This window comes from Triticum urartu, chromosome 7 (genome assembly GCF_003073215.2).
Source record: "Triticum urartu cultivar G1812 chromosome 7, Tu2.1, whole genome shotgun sequence".
NCBI lineage: Eukaryota > Viridiplantae > Streptophyta > Magnoliopsida > Poales > Poaceae > Triticum > Triticum urartu.
In genome coordinates this window covers 712,855,625-712,874,971 of record NC_053028.1, presented here as the reverse complement: position 1 = coordinate 712,874,971, position 19,347 = coordinate 712,855,625, and the positions used below count along the sequence as shown (strand labels likewise).

The 19,347-nt window shown below is 44.5% G+C and overlaps 2 protein-coding genes and 1 pseudogene across 2 annotated transcripts; all 3 read left to right on the top strand.

Moving 5' to 3' along the window:
* Window positions 1-307: 307 nt before the first annotated feature.
* LOC125522263 lies at window positions 308-3,407 on the top strand (annotated as a pseudogene).
* Window positions 3,408-12,742: 9,335 nt separating this feature from the next.
* On the top strand, window positions 12,743-14,221 carry LOC125522896 (putative disease resistance protein At1g50180). Its single transcript, XM_048687940.1, has one exon. The coding sequence runs from the start codon at window positions 12,851-12,853 to the stop codon at window positions 13,865-13,867; it is 1,017 nt and encodes a 338-aa protein (XP_048543897.1). The 5' UTR covers window positions 12,743-12,850; the 3' UTR covers window positions 13,868-14,221.
* A 4-nt stretch (window positions 14,222-14,225) lies between these two features.
* On the top strand, window positions 14,226-16,477 carry LOC125522895 (probable disease resistance protein At1g58602). Its single transcript, XM_048687939.1, has 2 exons — window positions 14,226-14,406; window positions 14,804-16,477. Exons 1-2 carry the CDS (start codon window positions 14,298-14,300, stop codon window positions 16,048-16,050), a joined length of 1,356 nt encoding a protein of 451 aa, XP_048543896.1. The 5' UTR covers window positions 14,226-14,297; the 3' UTR covers window positions 16,051-16,477.
* Window positions 16,478-19,347: the final 2,870 nt, after the last annotated feature.

The window sequence follows — 19,347 nt, the reverse complement described above, 5'->3', positions numbered from 1 at the left end:
GGGGGGGGAGGGGGGGTCGAACTCACCTTTGCACTGCAGATTATCTAAACTACAGAGTATTAAAGAGCTTTTGCCCATCTCAAGCATGGCATCATGGAGGGCAGCTTTCTTGGTTTAATTTCCTTATTAATTATTCTTGCAGTCATGCTGCAGTAAAGAAAGATTCTATTCTAAAAAAGAACATGTCGCTTGGTTCCTAAAGGGAAAGCTCACACCGTCCTCGGGAGAAGAAAGCTCCTTTTTCAGATCCAGATCCAATCTTTCATATACTATATGCTCTGCTCTCTTCTCTGTCATCGAGCTGGAAACAAGAAGCAATACAAAGCCAAACACCATGTCATCATAAGCCACACACATCTGCATTCTTCTAACCACTTATCTCTGATCGATCTGAGAGCCGGAGACAACAAGGAGGAGTTACTAATGGCTGAGTCGGCCTATAGCATCGTGCTCAGCAATGTCAACACACTTGCAAATCGGGAGACCACACTCCTGTGTGGAGTCACCCTTGAAGTGGAGTCCCTAAAAGATGAGCTCAAGCGGCTGCAAGGCTTCCTTAGAGATGCCGACACCAAGCGGAGGCACAGAGATGAAGATATTGTTGTCTTGGTCAGCCAGATCAGAGATGTGGGGTATGAGGCTGACAATGCCATTGAAGTAGTGGATCACATGCAGAAGAGAAACAGGCTCAAGAAGGGATTCATGGGTGCCATTGCAAGGTACGCTCGCCTACCAAGTGATTTGAATACCCTTCTTAATGTTGGTGTTGAAATCGAACGCATCAAGAGGAAAATTTCTGAGATAGTTGAAAGTGCAAACCGCCTGAAAATAGTTGATTTGGGGAATATGCCAATAGAAAATGTTCATGTTGATGATGAGTTCCAACAAGATTATCCTAAGCATCAAAACTATGAAGAAATTGTACTTGTTGGCTTTGAGGGTGAGTACGAAGAAATAGTGGAGAAATTAGTTGACACAGAGAAGAGTCTTAGTGCTATCTCCATAGTTGCTATGGGTGGGGCAGGAAAAACAGTACTTGCTAAGAAAGTCTTCATGTCATATAGAGTCCAAGAACACTTCCGCAAAACTGCTTGGGTTACTGTATCTCAAAAATACAAAGGCATTGATTTACTCAAGGAAATTATGAAACAAATTATGGAGAGTACAGATGAGTCAATTGATAAATTGAATGAGTATGAGGTGGGACAAAAGATCAATGATTTCTTGTTGCAAACAAAATGCTTAGTGGTTCTTGATGATGTGTGGGAAACAGATACATGGGAGCAATTAAACAGAAGCATTAGAGCCTTTCCAGATGCAGCCAATGGTAGTAGAATACTTATAACCACACGAAGAGATATTGATAATCATGTTCAAATGCCAACCCATGTTCATAATTTTAAAGAAGCTTGATGAAGAAAAAAGTTGGGAACTTTTGAGTAGCAAAGCCTTACCATCATACAAAAGGTCTATCATACATGATCTGGATGAGTTTGAAAAACTTGGCAGAAAGCTTGCAAATAAATGCGATGGGTTACCACTTGCACTTGCACTATTGGGGGGTTACCTATCAAAACATTTAAATGCACGAGAATGGTCGGATATACTATTGGATTGGCCATCGACCAGAAATGGGCAGATGGTGCGGAACATTGTGGCTCAGAGTTACAAGGACCTGCCAAATCATTATTTAAGGTCTTGTTTCCTCTATATTGCTTCTTATCCCAAGGATTACATAATAGATGTGCCCAGACTTATAGAATTATGGATAGCAGAAGGCTTCATTCCACAGATACCAAACCATAAGCTAGAAGAAACAGCGCATAAGTACGTAGCCGAGTTGGCCCAGAGAAGTTTGGTAGAAGTTATTGAAAGAAGCAGGGCACATGGATGTATCGACATTATAAAGATTCATGATATCTTACATGACTGGTGTGCAGAAGAAGCAAGGCAAGATGGTTTTCTTGATGTGAAGAACAAAACTACAGGTCAGGCTTCATCTCCTGCTCTCTTGCTATATAGTTCAATATTCTATTTTAATACATGTCCTTATATGTGGCTAGCTTCTTTCTGACATGTGGAGTACTCTACAAAAATGCAGGCCAAGTTGGCGAACCAGCATCATCAAATAACTTGGTATCCTATCGCTGTAGTTTCCAGAGTTTAAGTAATGAGATTTTACCTGGGACAACTAATATCCGAAGTGTGCTTGGCTTTGAACTTGAATCAGCGTCCATTCCTAAACTGAGGCTCCTGAGAGTTCTTAGCATTGAAAAGTCAACATTGAAAGATTTCTCTACAGTGATCAGTGGCTGCATTCACCTAAGATATCTTAGGTTGGGAAACTGTGGGGGTGTAGTGCTACCTTCCTCAATAGGCCAGCTTTTATACTTGCAGACTCTAGATCTAAGGGACTCGTACTTGGAATCGCAAGTACCAATGTCCCTCTGGGATATCCCCAGTTTAAGGAATGTATACCTTGATTATAGGTTTTCACCACCACCGCCTGCAAAGAGTGTCCGACTGCATCACAAAGAGCTCCAGACCTTGTTTTTGTCTATTTCACATGTTGGCACTAAATGGTGCTATCATGACATGGTTATTTTCCTGGGCCAGATGAATCAACTAACAACCTTATTCTTGATGATGTTCCCCATGTCCATAGAGGTGTTTAACCTATTTGCAAACATGCCTCACCTTGTTGATATTACTCTTGGCCAATTCGGTGTGCTTGATAAGTTGCCTCATGAGTTCCCACAAAGTGTACGGCGTCTTGTTCTATACGGCGATGTCATTAAACAAGACCCAATGCCGATCCTAGAGAAGCTTCCATGTCTTGTGGTGCTGAAATTACAGGGGTATGAAGGCAAAATTATGTCCTGCTCTGCCCAAGGGTTTCCTCAGCTGCAAGAGTTAGAACTTCACAGGTTTTCCGTCGAGGAGTGGAGGACGGAGGAAGGGACAATGTCTAAACTATCAATCCTAACACTTTGGGAGTGCGAGAAGATGGTCAAGGTTTGCGAGGAGTTGCTAGACCTTTCGTACCTCAATCACGTGACATTGGCCGAGGTGTGCCTTATTTCTGAAGAATGACAGCACACTAAAGGAGCTGCTGCGGAAAGGATGCGAGGTACGTCGTACACAACTTAAGTTTAGCTGATTTGTCTTCCATCAATCTTGCTCCTCTTCCAATTTTGTTGCCACAAACTATATCTGCTCATGTTTGTCTGTCCACACATGTAAATTAGTTTGAAATATGAGAGCGGTTTGTCTTCATTTAATGCTCAGCATATTTGCTGATTTATCTCAAAGTATATATACACTGAACCGCAGCAAATCAATCAATACTATTTGTTTGCTTCGATCTGTGAATAAACGTTAATTAGTGCAGGATCAACTTCATGACTCACGCTCAACTAAGCTATTTTCTTGTTTGTATATTTTGTGCAGGTCGAAGGGACGCGTCCCCAGCGATAGTACACCGTCCTTTCAAGGACGGAAAATATTTCCTACTTCCCAAGGCATTTATTAAGTCTCGTTATGAACCTCCCTCGGTTAAACATGTGTACCTGTTTACCTCAATGTAATCTCGATCCCTAGTAAAAATGTTTCTACATCTTGACGATGATGTGGCCTGTCTGTGTACGTGCTTATTTCTTTTCTGATTTATTAAGTGGATTACAAGAGTATTATGTTATCACCATATTTGTGACGTGTTATTTTTTCTCCTTTTCTCATGGTCAATGAACAACCACTTGACCTGACTCACATCAACTGTCTCTGCATCAAAATTGCCTTAACTGTTTGATTTCCCTTACACAAATCGGCTGTTGATTTGATAGCATAATGGCGGGGGAGCGAAGAGTATCTTTAGATTACCTGGCCGGAGACTTGCCCCGCAGTCGATCTTGACGAGCTGCACGGCCTGGGTGAAGCAATTACTGCAGGCAGCAGGGGAGAGGTCGCATCGAGTGAGGTTTCTTTTAATCGTTCTTTGAAATCTTCCAACAAAAAAGATTGCACCATAAATGTGATGGGAAGACATTGATCAAATGGCTAGTATTCACAAAGGGCATATTTCCCAAGCACCAATGCAGATCAGGTAAGACTTACAACTTATTTTTTTTTATGAAGTCAAGCCAAAGACTGAATAACTAACAAATTTTTGTTTGCATATGCTTCGACCATTTCGAGCTGTGTGAAGCCGCAGCTCTAATTCGATTGGCAACGTTGTCCTATGCTATGAATTCATGATTTTGCTGGAAACCTGTCCATTCTGCACTCAAAATTCAGAGTATGCAGAATGACAGGAACAGCTAAGCGTCCTATATATGACGACATGGCCACAGGAGCAGTAATAACAGAGCAACAGTAGCAGTACCCAGAGCCCGCAAGGTGCTTACATCGAACGCGTCCGCGAGGTGGGGAAGGCCGGCGGTCGCCGCCCGCTTCACGGCCAGCATCTTCAGGCTGATGAGCAAATCCTGCACACCCCCATTAAAATCTGCAGTCAGGAGGAGAACTTAAGAGAGAAGAGGAGGGTGGCCTCATGGAAGAGCTCGGGCCGCGAGCCAGCAGGGGTGGGGTATCGCCGGCGGCGGGCGCGCGGCACGGAGTCTCCGTGACATGACAAGGAGAGAGCAGCGGGGAGACAACAAGGGATATGTGTCCAGTATATACGGGCTTTGGTGGGCTGGGAAGCCCTCTCTTGTTCGTAGCGAGACTAGGAAAATCCTATCTGCCGCATCCTGCGGCAGATTGTCGTTGATTCGCACAGAGCCAGGCATCAGCGACCGACATGGGCCAGCCCACTTATCGGTAAAGAACGAGCTACACTACTGGCCGGTTTTGTGAATGTTCTAGGAGGTTCCAGTCGTTTTTTTTTCTGGTTTTAGGAACGTTCTAGAAGGTAACGGAAGGTTCCTGGACCGGTTTTATGTCCTTTTCTGTTTCTTTTTCATTTTTTCCTGTTTACCTTTTCTTTTCTATCCTTTTTTCATTCCTTTTTTATTTTCTTTGTTTCTTTTTTTAATCAATTTTTACTTTTCTTTTTCAACATGTCTTCAGAATTTTTTTAAAAAAATTGACATTTTTCTAATTTTATTCGTTTTCCTAAAATGTTCCAATTTGGAAACTTTGTTCAGAAATTCCCAAAAAGTAGAATTCTATTATTTGTTTTTTAATTTAAAAAAATTTCGAAAATTCAGAAAAGTGTAGAATTTCAAATTTAAAAAATGTTTGCATTTTAATTTTTTCTCACAGATTCAGAAAATGTTTGCGAGATTCAAAAGATGTTCCCACTTTCCAAATTTTTTACAAATTCAAATACTGTTCATGTTTCAAAATTTGTTCGCAAAATAACAAATTATTTCAAGGATCTAAAAAATGTTCGCCCCTTTGAATTTTTGTTCACAAATTTGAAAAAATTTCGGGAATTTTACTTTCGAAAGATGTTCACGAATAAAAAAGGGCACGTTTTCATGAATTCAGAAACATTTCAGGGAACTTTAAAAATGTCCGCATTTTCATAAATTTATAATTGATTTTAAATAAATTGCTTTGTTAATTTTTGTTCTTGTTTTTGCGAAAAATGTTTGCATTTTCCAAATTCTGTTTGTCATTTTAAAAACTCTTCACATTTTTAATATTTTGTTCCTTTTTTTCTAAAAAGTTCCAATTTTTAAATTTTATTCAGAAATTCCCAAAAAGGATAATTCTAATATTTGCTTTTTTACTTTAAAAAAATGTTCGAAAATTCGAAAAATCTGTAGAATTTCAAATTCAAAAAAGGTTTGCATTTTAATATTTGTTCACAGATTCAGAAATGTTTGCGAGTTTCAAAAGATGTTCCCACTTTCAAAATTTATTCACAAATTCTAATAGTGTTCATGTTTTCATAATTTGTTCACAAAATAACAAATTGTACCAAGGATGTCAAAAAATGTTCGCCTTCGAATTTTTGTTCTCAAATTCGAAAAAGTTCGGGAATTTCACTTTCGAAATATGTTTACGAATAAAAAAAGTCATGTTTTCATGAATTCTGAAACGTTTTAGGGTATTTAAAAAAATGTTCGCATTTTGATAAATTATTAATTGATTTCAAAAAAATTGCTTTGTTAATTTTTGTTCTTGTTTTGTCAAAAAATGTTCACATTTTCAAAAAAATTGTTTTTCAATTATAAAATATTCTCCCTTTGAAATCTGTTCCTTTTAAAAAAAATGCTTGGGTTTCACAAGGCGTTCGACTTTTTATAAATTTGTTCAGAAAGTAGAAATTTTTCTGTTTAATATTTTTTACTTTTTCCGGAAAGAAAATTCACATTTGTGGCTTATAGTTCATATACACGGGGCCGCTATTTTAGAGACTTAGTCAAAATAATAATGGTGGCTAGCGTGCACTGAATCATATTTTTTAACTTATTTTTTCCCTAGCTTTTTCACACATATTGTAAATGTTTACCATATATCTAATATATTTAGGTTTTGGATCCAACTTTTAATGCTATGATTAGGTTTATCTTAATTATTACTCTTGTAGTTGTGGATGCTTGTACGAAGGGTATAAGGATAAGTAGGTATTTGTTTAAGATAGGACAATACCTTAGTTCTGGTCCACTTATCAAATCATTGAACGGTAACCTAACCAATCATGGTGAAAACAACATGTCGAGATTGCCATGTGTCCTCAAGTGCGTTTTGGCTATTATAAGATACATCTCCGGGTTATCCTTAGCATCAACAAGGATTGGGACACTTGCTGGACTCTATTACTTTTATTACTTATTACCTTGTTACTATTTGTCTCGCTATCAAAACTATCTTTACAACATCAACAATGAAACCCTGTTGAAAACTGCCTATCAATTTCTCTGCTCCTCGTTGGTTTCGACACTCTTACTTATCAAAAGAATTACGACATCCTCTGGAATTATTCCTTTTGTCATATTCAACGTGTGTAACCATCGATAACTGGCTCCGCTAAATTTCAAACTATGATACTACAATTTCTAGTACACATTGCCTAGTATAATCAAGTGCTTCTACATGTTGTACGTATAAGAAAAAATGACCCACATTATTTTTATAGACTAGATAATTGCCCGTGCATCACAACGGGGTACATATTGTAATATGTTAGCATGTGATTTACCTTCCCATATTATTGTGAATGTGTAAATAAATGTTTATTAAATTCTGCCCATGATTTGCCTACCTAGGTAAGTACTTATTGACTTGTCAAATAAAACATAATTTATTTGGTAAGTCAATAAAAGAAATGACAATCGAGGAGTTTTTCAACAAAACCCATAGAAAACATAGAGATAGAGGGGAGGGGGTTAATAGCTCATGTGCGACATTTTTGAGGTGCAATGGAAGGAGTGCGACGTAGTTGACGAAAATATCTATAGTACTACGTCTCATAAGCACAAATAGCCAATTCCCACTCGGGCGATTAAACTGGTCGTCAACGGGAGTGAGGTTATGTTTAAGACATGTGGGTCCCACTTGGCAGTGCATCTAGTTACGGGCCCCACGTGGCAGTGCATCAAGTGAAACGTGTCCCCGTGCCTGTCTGAACGTGTACCCCTGTCTGAAGCCGTTGCTCCCACCCCCTCCTCTTCGTTCTCGACGGTGAGCCGGCGCTGGCACTGGAGATTTTTGTTCTCGGCGATAGCAGCGCGGAGGAGCTTTCGTTCTCGGCGGCGGCGGCGGCAGCTCTGGTGAGTGAATCTGGAACCCTGTCCCGTTCCCCTCCGTGTCGAGCTAGATCTCAACCCCCACATCGCCTTTGTTTCCCCCTGTTTTGGTGTTTTTGGTCGATTTGATCCAGATTTGGGTGGGTGGGAGGGGGGCCGACCGCGATGGAGCCGCTAGAGACAACAACATCGACTAGGTAATCCCTTAGGCCTTGTTTGGCACAGGAGGTTTTCAAGCCCCAAAGGGGCTGGGGATTTTTGGGGATTTGGTCAATCCCTCCCCTTCACCAATCCCCTACATTCCCTCCCATCCCCAACCCCAATAATCCCTTTCACATAAAACTGTTGTTTGGTAGGTGGGTAATATACCCAGCCTTTCCCCTAAAAAAATATCCCTAGCCTTTGAGTGCAAGCAGAATAAAAAAGTGATTTTTATCACACCAACAACAACAACAACAAACCAATTTTTTGGCAGGTTCATCACAACAACACAACAAAATAAAAAATGTTGTTTGGCAGGTTATCACAGCAAAATAATGATGATTTTGCAAGACTTTGAATCAAATAAAACAAGAATGTATCATCTGGGCTAAAGAAACAGAATCGTGACAACAATTTATAACGATTCATCATAGCAGTTCATGCCAGAAGTTCATAATTTTTTGATCATTTTGAGGAATTGGCAACACTCAAAATCATCGTCTCGATCCCTCAGAATCGCACCAGGTAGTCCACTAAACTTGCTTCCTCTTGGGTCGCACAAGCGGCTTCGGCAGATCAGCCATGGCTGGAGGCTGACTTCTGAAATAAGAAGAGTATAAAGAAATGTACTTCCAATGAAGCATATATATATATATATGCAAAGAAGCAAACATAACTATCCATTCCATTAGATCCCATAACTACTTCCAATGAAGCAAAAATATATAGATGTACAACTAGCTTTATTAGTATTGGATACTCGTAACAGTTCATGTAATACATGTACAAACTGTAGAGAGAAACAAGAAAGTTCTATGCACTCCATACCCAGGTGATAGGCGATCTCGTGCAACTTTTTATGCCAAAAGTATAACTTAAACCGAGAGATAAGAAATACCACTACCATGTACTAGTGTTTATAGATTGATAATTCTCAGCTCCACTACCAGTACCATGTATTGACCATATTAATTAGCAGCAGCTAAGCTAGGATGATTCATTGACAATAAGATCGGGGAATAAGAATCAACTAGCAGCTCACATGCACTACTCCTATTTTGATCATGCCATTCAAATTTTGCAAAACCTGAAGGCACACTAACGACTGGATTACATGAAAAAGTAAAGCATCAATGAATTCTAAAATAAGTAACAACAAACGACCCAGTTGTTACTACAGCTACTTCCTCACTCTTAATACTGCACTACAGCCATTGCCAAGTATGCACCACTGCTACTTTCTGAATAAGACATGAGAAATAGAATATATAGAAGAAAGATCACCTCTATTTAGCAATAAGATGAGAAAATCTTCGATTGACTTCCTCTGTCTCAGTTTCAGTATGTGCAACACCAGCAATTTGTGACGGCTCAGCAGTGGATGTGAAGTTATAATGACCCTTGACAATGTGCACTAGAAAAAGAATGAAACTATCAACCAAGTAACTATAACTTCATAGCTAATTTAGATGTATGGATGCCGCTGAACTAACCATCATAGAGATCTCCTAACAGGTTGAAGAGAGGAAAATGTTTGGACTTGAATTTATTTATCCTTGAACCAAATAACTGCAAAAAATAAGGGGGGATAGAAGTTAAACAACTACGAGTAGAGAGTTAATAAAATGAAAAAAAAATACAAGAGCCTCCTCAGGTTGGAAAGAATCCAAGGCACTTTGGCTGAGCCTGTGACGTACCGACCCACCCGGTGCGCTCCACTGTTTGCACCAGGTCCATGTGCAGGGGCAGTAAATTCACGGCAGCCTCTTCCATGGAGATGAGCCACACGGAGAATACAGTATACCCACGGCCACGGGAGTGCACTAGATGCGGTGGGACCGGGCAAGTCAGAGGACCGTTGGTACAGCAATAATCGCACTGAATTGAGGTGGGTGAATGCTGTGCAGGAGACGCGGAGACTTGGCCAGAGAGTGGGTCAATGCATGTGAGCAGCAGCACTCTCCTTTCTCACTCGTTCACTCCCACGCCACACCCTTCTCTCTCTCTCTCGCCTGAGCCCTGAGCCGCCTCCCGCACAGCGCCACCGTCGCCGGTTGAGCCCGCCGTCACCGCCGCTTGCCCTAAACCACATCCGCCCCGTCCAAAGGGAGGATGACGCCACCACACCGCTAAGGGCATCTCCAGCCGCGCCCCCAACAGACCCTCCCCAGGCGATTTTGTCGCGCCCGCGCCAAAAAAAGACCCCAGTCACGTCTCCAGAAACTCGTTTTTCGCTGGCTCGGGCCAAAACTGGTGCCGGCGGACTCAGGCCGAACCCGGCGCCCTTGGGGGCGCTTGGGAGCCAGCACAAGCGAAAAAGGCGCGTGGGCCCGCCCTGGAGGCGACCCGAGGGCCTTTTCCCACTGTTTCTTGACGCTTTTCCCTCGCATCTCTCCCGCTCGCTCGCCTTTCTCCCGCCATTCTCTGCCTTTCTCCCGCCAAACCCCCTCCCGCTCGCCTCCCAGTCGCCGCCATGCCGCCGAAGAAGTACGCCATGCCGCGTGCGGCGGCAACCGCTACTGGCACCGTGGCCCAGCCGAAGCAGAGGAAGCCGAGGGCGCCGCCATCGAAGCCACCGGGCCTGTCGAACGCCGAGTGGAGGGTGGAAGTTCAGCGGCGCGAAGCAGTCACCGCCGACCGGCGGAACAGGGCCATAGCCAAGAAGGCCCGCGACAACGCGGCGCGCACGGCGGCGTCTTCCTCATCGGTCGACTAGGCGGGGATGAATCCACCCGTCGTCAGCCACGCCCAGTACGCGCCCTGGGGATAGCAAGGCGTCGGATCTCCATGGGGTTCATCGTCGCCCGGCTACGCCGACGGCGACGCGCACGGTGGGTTCAACCCAAACGTGACCTTCCCTCATGGTCACCCCGCTACGCGCACGCCCTCGCCCGCCTTCGTCGGCGTGCAGTACCCTCCATACAACTACTCGCCGCCCGCCGCCTACGCGTCCACACCGACGCCCCATCTCTACCGTGGACCGCTGCCCTTCTCGCATCTCGGCGACGCCGACGACACGGGAGCCGACATGGATGACATCATCGTGACAGGATCGACCGCGGCCGCCGCGTCTCCCGGGTTCGCCACCCAGGACGAGGTAGTGGATCTCAGCGGCGACATGGAGGTCGAGCTCGGCTACGTCTACGGCGAGGACGCGCAGGAACCCGAGGAGGAGGAGGAGGACGAGGAGGAGGAGGAGGAGGAGCCGGCTCCTGTTCCGACGAAGGGGCGCCAGAAGAAGAAGAAGCGGGCGGCCAGGTCAGGCGAACCGCACATCAAGTGGACGTCCAAGGAGGAGGAATGCCTCGCCGAAGCATGGAAAGTCGTCTGCCTCGACCCGACCACCGGCGCGAACCAGAGCTTGGAGACGTACTGGGACCGCATCAAGGCCGAGTTTGACGAGCGGAAGCTCGTCGACCCCTACTTCAAAGGCGTCTACATGCAGCGCGGCTCCAAGGCGATGGCGAACCATTGGGGGCGTATCCAGTTGGCGTGCAACAAATGGCATGGAATCGTCGAGAAGGTCGCGGCTCGCCCGGAGAGCGGCGCCAGCGTTGAGGATCAGGTACGCACGTCGTTCGCCCGCATATCTTCGTCGTCTACACCCGCCGCCCGTCAACTGTTCGTCCCTCCGCGCAGCTGCTGCGTATGTTCGCCATGTATCGGGGCGACAACCAAGACGCCGACTTCAAGCACCTCCACGTCTACAAGCGCATTGACAAGTGCGAGAAGTGGGCGGAAGTCCGACGTGCCCTCGACAAGGCCAAGGAGACATACAAGCCGGACGCGACGACTCCGGGCGCGTCAGAGGGGCGGCCGGACGACCACAAATTGGCAAAGAAGGGGAAAAACGCCGAAGCGGCAACCACGCGAGTGCAGGAGTCCATCGAGCATTGCCTCGTCGACGCCCAGGCCCGGGCCGTCCTACGCGAAGAGAAGACCAAGGCGCGGTGGTCGTCGTTGATGAAGAACAACGTCATCAAGCTCGACCTGCTCCGGACGAACGTCGCCGCGAAGAAGAGGAACACCGACATGGCTTTTCTGATGGGCGGGGCGGACATGCTCCAGAGCAACGACGAGAAGCTCAAGGCGTGGTACCTGGTGCAGCGCGGCCTCATCCTGAGCGAGCTGCCGACGGCAACGCCGACGACACCGACGACGCCCACGACCACACGGACGCCAAGCCCGAGTGACGCCTCTACATCGCCGCCCAGCAGTGCCGAAGCCGCGCCGACACAGCCCAGCACCGAAGCAGCTCCGACACCGCTCAGCCCGTGCACGCCGACTCCGCCAACGCCTGGAGCCGACCCCGCCGAGTGAATCATTGCGCACGCGAACTTGCGGCGGCGGCGCTCTGTTTTTTGTAACGCCAGACTACGTCCGATCGCCGGATTTGCGGCGTCTTTTAAGAGCGGGAACGACCAAGTTTAAATTTCCCGTATCCTGGGGCCGGCGCGTGGGGACGTGACTGGGAGCTAGGTCGTCCCAGGGGCCGAACTAGCGCCGGCACGCCCCAGGCCGCTCTATTTAGGCGCCCTGGGGGGCCGAACGGCTGGAGATGCCCTAACACCTCACGTCGCCACCGTCCAAGGCGTGCACGGAGACCTCGATCGATGCGCGCGTCTGAGAAGCGCCGTCGAGGGACCTGGGCCGAGGAAGCACCCCCGGCCGCGTTGGGGTTGAGCCGCCGTGGAACGTTGCGCTGCTCCCGTCCCGTCGACCCCGGTCTGCACAATCCCACCGGTGAGTCCCTCAGATCTGTCTCTCTCTCTTCCGCCTTTTCTCGTCTTCTCCTCCTCGGTACAGTACGTACTCACAGTCGGCCATGGTTTCCCGCAGCCGGAGTCTGACCAAGCTAATGCAAGGCGATCAAGCATTGTGTGTGATAAGACATTCTTCCTTGCTGATCTGAGTCTGACCACCAAACCATTCCAGATCTGTGAGGGGGAGCAATGGCGCAGTCGGCCGTGAGCACCGTGCTCGGGAGCGTGGGCAACCTTGCAGTACAGGAGACTACTTTCTTGTGTGCAGTCACCCTTGAAGTGTCCTTGTTGAAAGATGAGCTCATGAGGTTGCAGGCCTACCTCAGAGACGCCGACAGCAAAAGAAGGTCAGGAATTGAAACAGTTGCTGTCTTGCTGAGCCAGATTAGGACGGCAGCTTATGAAGCTCAAAATGTCATTGAAGCTGCAGATTACATGGAGAAGAGAAACAGGCTCAAGAAGGGATTCATGGGTGCTATTTCCAGGTACGCTCGCCTACCGAGTGACTTGGCCACCCTTCGTAAAATCGGTGTTGACATTCAACATGTAAGAAGGAAGCTCACTGATATTTTTGCAAGTGCGGAAAGACTGAATATTAATTTGGATAATAATGTTCCTGTTGAGGATGAATCTCCACAAGATGATGGTCCTATACATCTAAACTCTGAAGATGATGTTGTCATGGTTGGTTTTGAGGATGAACACAAGGAAATAGTGGACAAGTTAGTTGACAATGATTCTGGGCTTAGTGTTGTGTCTATACTTGCCATGGGTGGCGCTGGAAAAACAACACTTGCTAGAAAAGTCTACGCATCATCTAGAGTCAAAAAACACTTTGGCACGGTTGCTTGGGTGACTGTATCTCAAAAGTTCAAGGGTGTTGATTTGCTAAAAGATATTATGAAACAAATCATAGGGCACAAGGACGAGTCAGTTGACCAAATGAAGGAGTATGAAGTGGGAAAGAAGATCAATGAATTTCTATCACAAAAAAGGTACTTAGTAGTTCTTGATGATGTTTGGGAAACAGATACATGGGAGCAATTAAACGGAATGATTACAGTCTTTCCAGATGCAACTAATGGTAGTAGAGTACTGTTAACCACACGAAAAGAAGATGTTGCAAACCATGTTCAGATGCCAACCTATGTTCATCCTTTGAAGAAATTAGATGAAGATAAAAGTTGGCAACTTTTTAGTAGCTAAGCTTTACCAACACACAAAAGGTCTGTAATAGGTGATGTGGGTGAATTTGAAGAACTAGGGAGAATGCTTTCAAGAAAGTGTGATGGATTACCACTTGTGCTTTCGGTTTTGGGGGGTTATCTATCGAAAAATCTGGATACACAATCATGGTCCGATATATTGTTAGGTTGGCCATCAACCAAAAACATAGATATGATGCGAAGCATACTAGCTCGCAGTTAAGGACCTACCAAGTCATTATTTAAGATCTTGTTTCCTCTATCTTGCTACCTTTCCGGAGGATTATATAATAGATGTTTCTGTTCTTATTGAACTATGGATAGTAGAAGGCTTCATTCCACATATACCAAGGCATACACTAGAAGAAACATCACGCAAGTATGTAGCTGAGCTAGCTCAAAGGAGCTTGGTGCAGGTTACCAGCAGAAGCATGGCACATCGATGGATTGAGAAAATAAGGGTTCATGATATTTTACGTGATTGGTCCTTAGAAGAGGCAAGACAGGACAGATTTCTTGATGTCATCGATAAAACTTCAGGTCATGCTGCCTTTCATCCTTCTGTTTTAGTTTTCTCTATTCAGATTCATAAAGTTTCAATTAGAGAAGCTCCATTAGCAGTGGTCAGAATTTGTCTGCAAGGATGTTATCAATTTTTACACACTAGAAATCAGTGTTTCACTGTCCTTGAATGTTTATTATATCTCTCTCTTTTTATGTCCAAACAGAAGAAACAATATGCCTACATATCACAAAGATAACATACAAATTTTTGCATTTAGGGGCAAAATAATTGTATTTACACTCTTAACTCTTTACGGTGCCCCTGTAATGGAATAGCGTAGTCTACATATTATTGGCACGTGAAGAAATCTCTCTTTAATATGTCATGATAATGTGGCATCTTGCTGACAAATGGCAACCGAAAATTTTGCAGGCCAATTTGGGGCACCATTAACTGATATCATGGTATCATATCATTCTTCTTATCAAGGCTTCAGTGGTCAGAATTTACAGGCAAGACCTAATCTCAGAGCCCTAACTGGCTTTCGACTTCAATCAATATCCCTCCCTAAACTCAGGTTTCTTCGAGTTCTTCACATTGAGAACTCAAGCCTACAGAATTTCTCTAAGGCAATTGGTGAGTGTATTCACCTAAGATGCCTCATGCTGAGAAAGTGTGGACATGTGACGACCCTGCCTTCATCAATTGGACAACTCCTTTACTTGCAAACTATTGATACAAGGGGCACTGATATTGGACTAGTACCAAGCTCTGTCTGGGGTATCCCTTCTCTAAGGCATGTTTACCTTGATAATTATATTTCTCCACCATGGGGTGTGGAACAAAAAGAGTTGCAGACTTTGTGGTTAGATTTTCCACATAGTCGCCATTTGTACTACAATCTTGACATGTTGAGGTTTTTGGGCCAAATGACTCAACTAACAACCATGATGTTAGGAACAAACCGACCTATTCCTGAGGAAATGATGAATATACTTGCAGACAAGCCTCGCTTGGTTGATGTTGTACTCGATGGTTTTTCTGAGCTTGATAGATGGCCTGAGAGTCATTACTTCCCACAAGGCCTGCGAAGTTTCAGTTTAACTGCTGGTGCCATGAAACAAGACCCAATGCCGATATTGGAGAAGCTCCCATGTCTTGTGGTGCTGAAGTTGAGTGGGTACATTGGCCGAACCATGTCATGCTCTGCCGGTGGGTTTCCTCGTATGCAGAACTTACAGCTTATTGATTTTCGAACAGAGGAGTGGAAGATAGAGGCCGGGGCCATGCCAAAGCTCTCCCACCTGATACTCAAGAGGTTCTTTATGATGAGAAAACTTCCTGAGGGATTGTTGCACCTTCAGTCCCTCAATTACCTGGAACTAGAATTTATGCCCTTTATTTCTGTTGGACATGACAGCACATTGAAGGAGTTGCAGCAGAAAGGATGCAAGGTAACCTCCCTCACCCTCTTGTTCTCGTTAAGTTTATTTTATTTGATTTTGCTGTGCTACCCGCGTTCGTTGCAACGAGGGATCGAGATGTTTGTAATTTTTGTTTTGTTTAACTTGCTTGCGGTTTTGTTCTCTATCTTTCCCAGCTGCATTGTATTGTCTGGAATGATATTCTCTTGCGTGTTTTTGCAGGTGACTAAGGATGGAGATCCGGATCTAAACTAACCTTGCTGCCTACGATGTTGACCTCTATTTCTGATTTCTGTATTGCCCTGCCTTACAAGTTCATCTATTTCTTTCTTGGCCCCATCTTGAGCAGAACACTCACTATTATCAACTCTTCTCTAATGTGTGTCTGTCTAAACCAGGCTTTGAGAGGATAATATGTACTCCCTCCGTTCCGAATTAGTTGACTCAGATTTGTCTAAAAAGGGATGTATCTAAACGTGTCCAGATACATCCGTATCTAGACAAATCTAAGACAACTAATTTGGGATGGAGGGAGTATGTTGTATGCTCATGTCGAATGATTTGTTTGTACGGTGGTTTATGATACTCTGTTGGGGCTGAGCATACCCACACTCTATCATGCTCGCGCTAGCGACTACGCCATCATTGTGCACGTAGCACCCTAGCGCCCCTACTTGTATTCTCTTTTCGACCTATCAATGAATGATACGCAAGCTTTGCATATTCGCGAAAAAAAAGATACTCTGTTTGTAATGTCGGTTACTCAACATAGAGTTTCTATACTCATACGACCTTTGTCTAATTAACTAATTTGTACACCATTAAGTGCAAGATATTTGCAAGAAGGAAGTGAAATACTGTGAAGAGCTAGCTCCATGGCAGTTGCTTATGCAAACCAACAGAAGATAGCAGCTGCTCCCCAGAATACTACACTGATTCATCTCTTTTATATGCTCATGCAATGCTTGCCTGATGATTGCAAACCGACATCTTCATCTAAATGCAGCAATGATTAACTGAACCATGTAGTGATTTTCAGCACTTGGGACATGTTCTACAACAGCCAATTAATATCTGGACAGCCGGATGAACCGGTTGATGTGCTACAAAGTGTTGTCTGAACCTAAATGATAATATAGGTTGATTAAGTTTTTATTATTTATGATATGATGATTTGAATTCTGGCTTGCACGTTCACGGACTGTGCTATTTGGCCCACTAGTCGTGGTCCCACTCAATACATAGGTTTACTTTGATGATTTTGCTTTCCATTCCACCTTGGTCTAGTTTCTAGTTACCTGAGAAACCATGCAGATTTGAGATTTGGTTGCACATACTGTACGTGGGAAGCATTTGAAATATGTAAGAAGAGGTAGCTCCATTTCGTTTCCTTCTGCCGACCAGAAGATCATTACTGCTGTTTATGCTTGCTTGAGCCTGATGGATTTAAGCTACTCTGATAACCTTTCGCAAAGATTTTTTTTTTTTGAAACCACGCTCCACGCAAACTATTCGTTCTACCAAAGCAAATGCTGACATGACATGCCATATACATTATGACACCTCTCCCCGTGTCTTCTGTGTACCAATTGAAATGTGTATGAAGAACTAGCTTCCTGGCATTTGCATATGCAAACCAGAAGAAATCATCACCGGCGCCCTAGATAGCACGTACCCTCAATCATTATAGTACACATATACTCCCTTTGTACCGAAATGTAGGTCGTTAAACGATTCCACGTACAAATCTCGTCACATTACGATTTTTTTTTAAGTTTCCCAAACTGCCCTCCCACCCGACACAGCCCACTCGCTGCATAGCATCGGCGTTGGGATGGAGCTCAGCAAAGGGAAATTTTGTCTCATCGAATACGACATCACGAGATATGTAGACACGTCCAGTGGAGACGTCAAGGCATTTTACACCTTTATGCTGAGCACTATACCCAAGGAACACACATTGTGTTGAACGAAACATGAGTTTGCGTTTATTGTATGGACGCAAATTGGGCTAACATGCACAACCAAAGACACGCAGAGAAGAATAGCCATGTTTGGCCTGTAGACTGACTGATCACAACATCGGTTTACATCTTAACAGGGCATTGTAAGATACATTTTTTCCATATTTATTTCATAGCCATGTTTGGCACATCGATTTGAGCATTCAGAATAAATTTGGGGTGATTTGGAGATGGTGGAAAAAAATCACCTTTTTTTACAAAAACTGGCGTAAATGTATTTTCTTCAATTGGAGAGCATTGTTGACTGATGTATTTTTTCGAATTTATCGGTAATATTAAGTCGGGAGCGAAATATAATTCCTCCAGTAAATCTATTTCCAAATTTTCTCGTGCAAAATGAACAAGCTACACGCTGGCCACAAAGAAACTATGATTCTTGAGGTTGCACTTCATAAACTCACATATAGAATTCCAAAAAAATCCCAAACTCATGCTGTTACAACCACCAAATAGTTGAGTCATACATTATGAGGAAGTCACTGACTAACTGACAGAATGGAGTATATTTTAGAGAGAAGGTCACACGGTACTAGACATAGACAACAATGCACACGCCAACATCAGGTTGATCGTTGACATACTTGTTGTCATTCTCTTAGCACAATGTTGTAGCTATCATAGTTTTGCTTTGCGATCCTACACAGAAGGATATAATTAATGCCATGGAATATATTTGGAAACATGCAAACATTAAATTACGACATATTAGGTACCTCTATCAATTTGGTGCACATACGTCGCTTCTCGCTTGTGACCATCTGCTTCATGACAATAGCTACATCTACATTGTGATCTTGTCTTCTTCATCTTTGCCTGTAGCCTTTTCTTCGGAGCACATCGGCCTGGCACATGCACGGGATCCAGTGTTGGGGAACGTAGTAATTCCAAAAAAATTCCTGCGCACACGCAAGACTATGGTGATGCATAGCAACGAGAGAGGAGAGTATCGTCTACGTACCCTCGTAGACCGTAAGCGGAAGCGTTACGAGAACGCGGTTGATTTAGTCGTACGTCTTCACGATCCGACCGATCCAAGTACCGAACGTACGGCACCTCCGAGTTCAGCACACGTTCAGCTCGATGACGTCCCACGAACTCCGACCCAGCAGAGCTTCACAGGAGAGTTCCGTTAGCACGACGGCGTGATGACGGTGATGATGTTGTTACCGACGCAGGGCTTCGCCTATGCACCGCTACGATATGATCGAGGTGGATTATGATGGAGGGGGCATCGCACACGGCTTGGAACAATCAACTTGTGTGTCCTAGGGTGCCCCCTGCCCCCGTATATAAAGGAGCAAGGGGGAGGTCGGCCAGCCCTTGCAGGGCGCGCCAGGAGTCCTCCTCCTAGTAGGAGTAGGACTCCCCTTTCCTACTCCTACTACGAGGGGGAAAGGAAGGAGGCACTACTAGAAAAAGGGCTATAGATGGGATTGACACTAATGGCGCACCAGACAAGCGGTGCGCCATTAGTATATACTAATGGCGCACCACCTTCTGATACGCCATTAGAGTTGAAACTACTAAT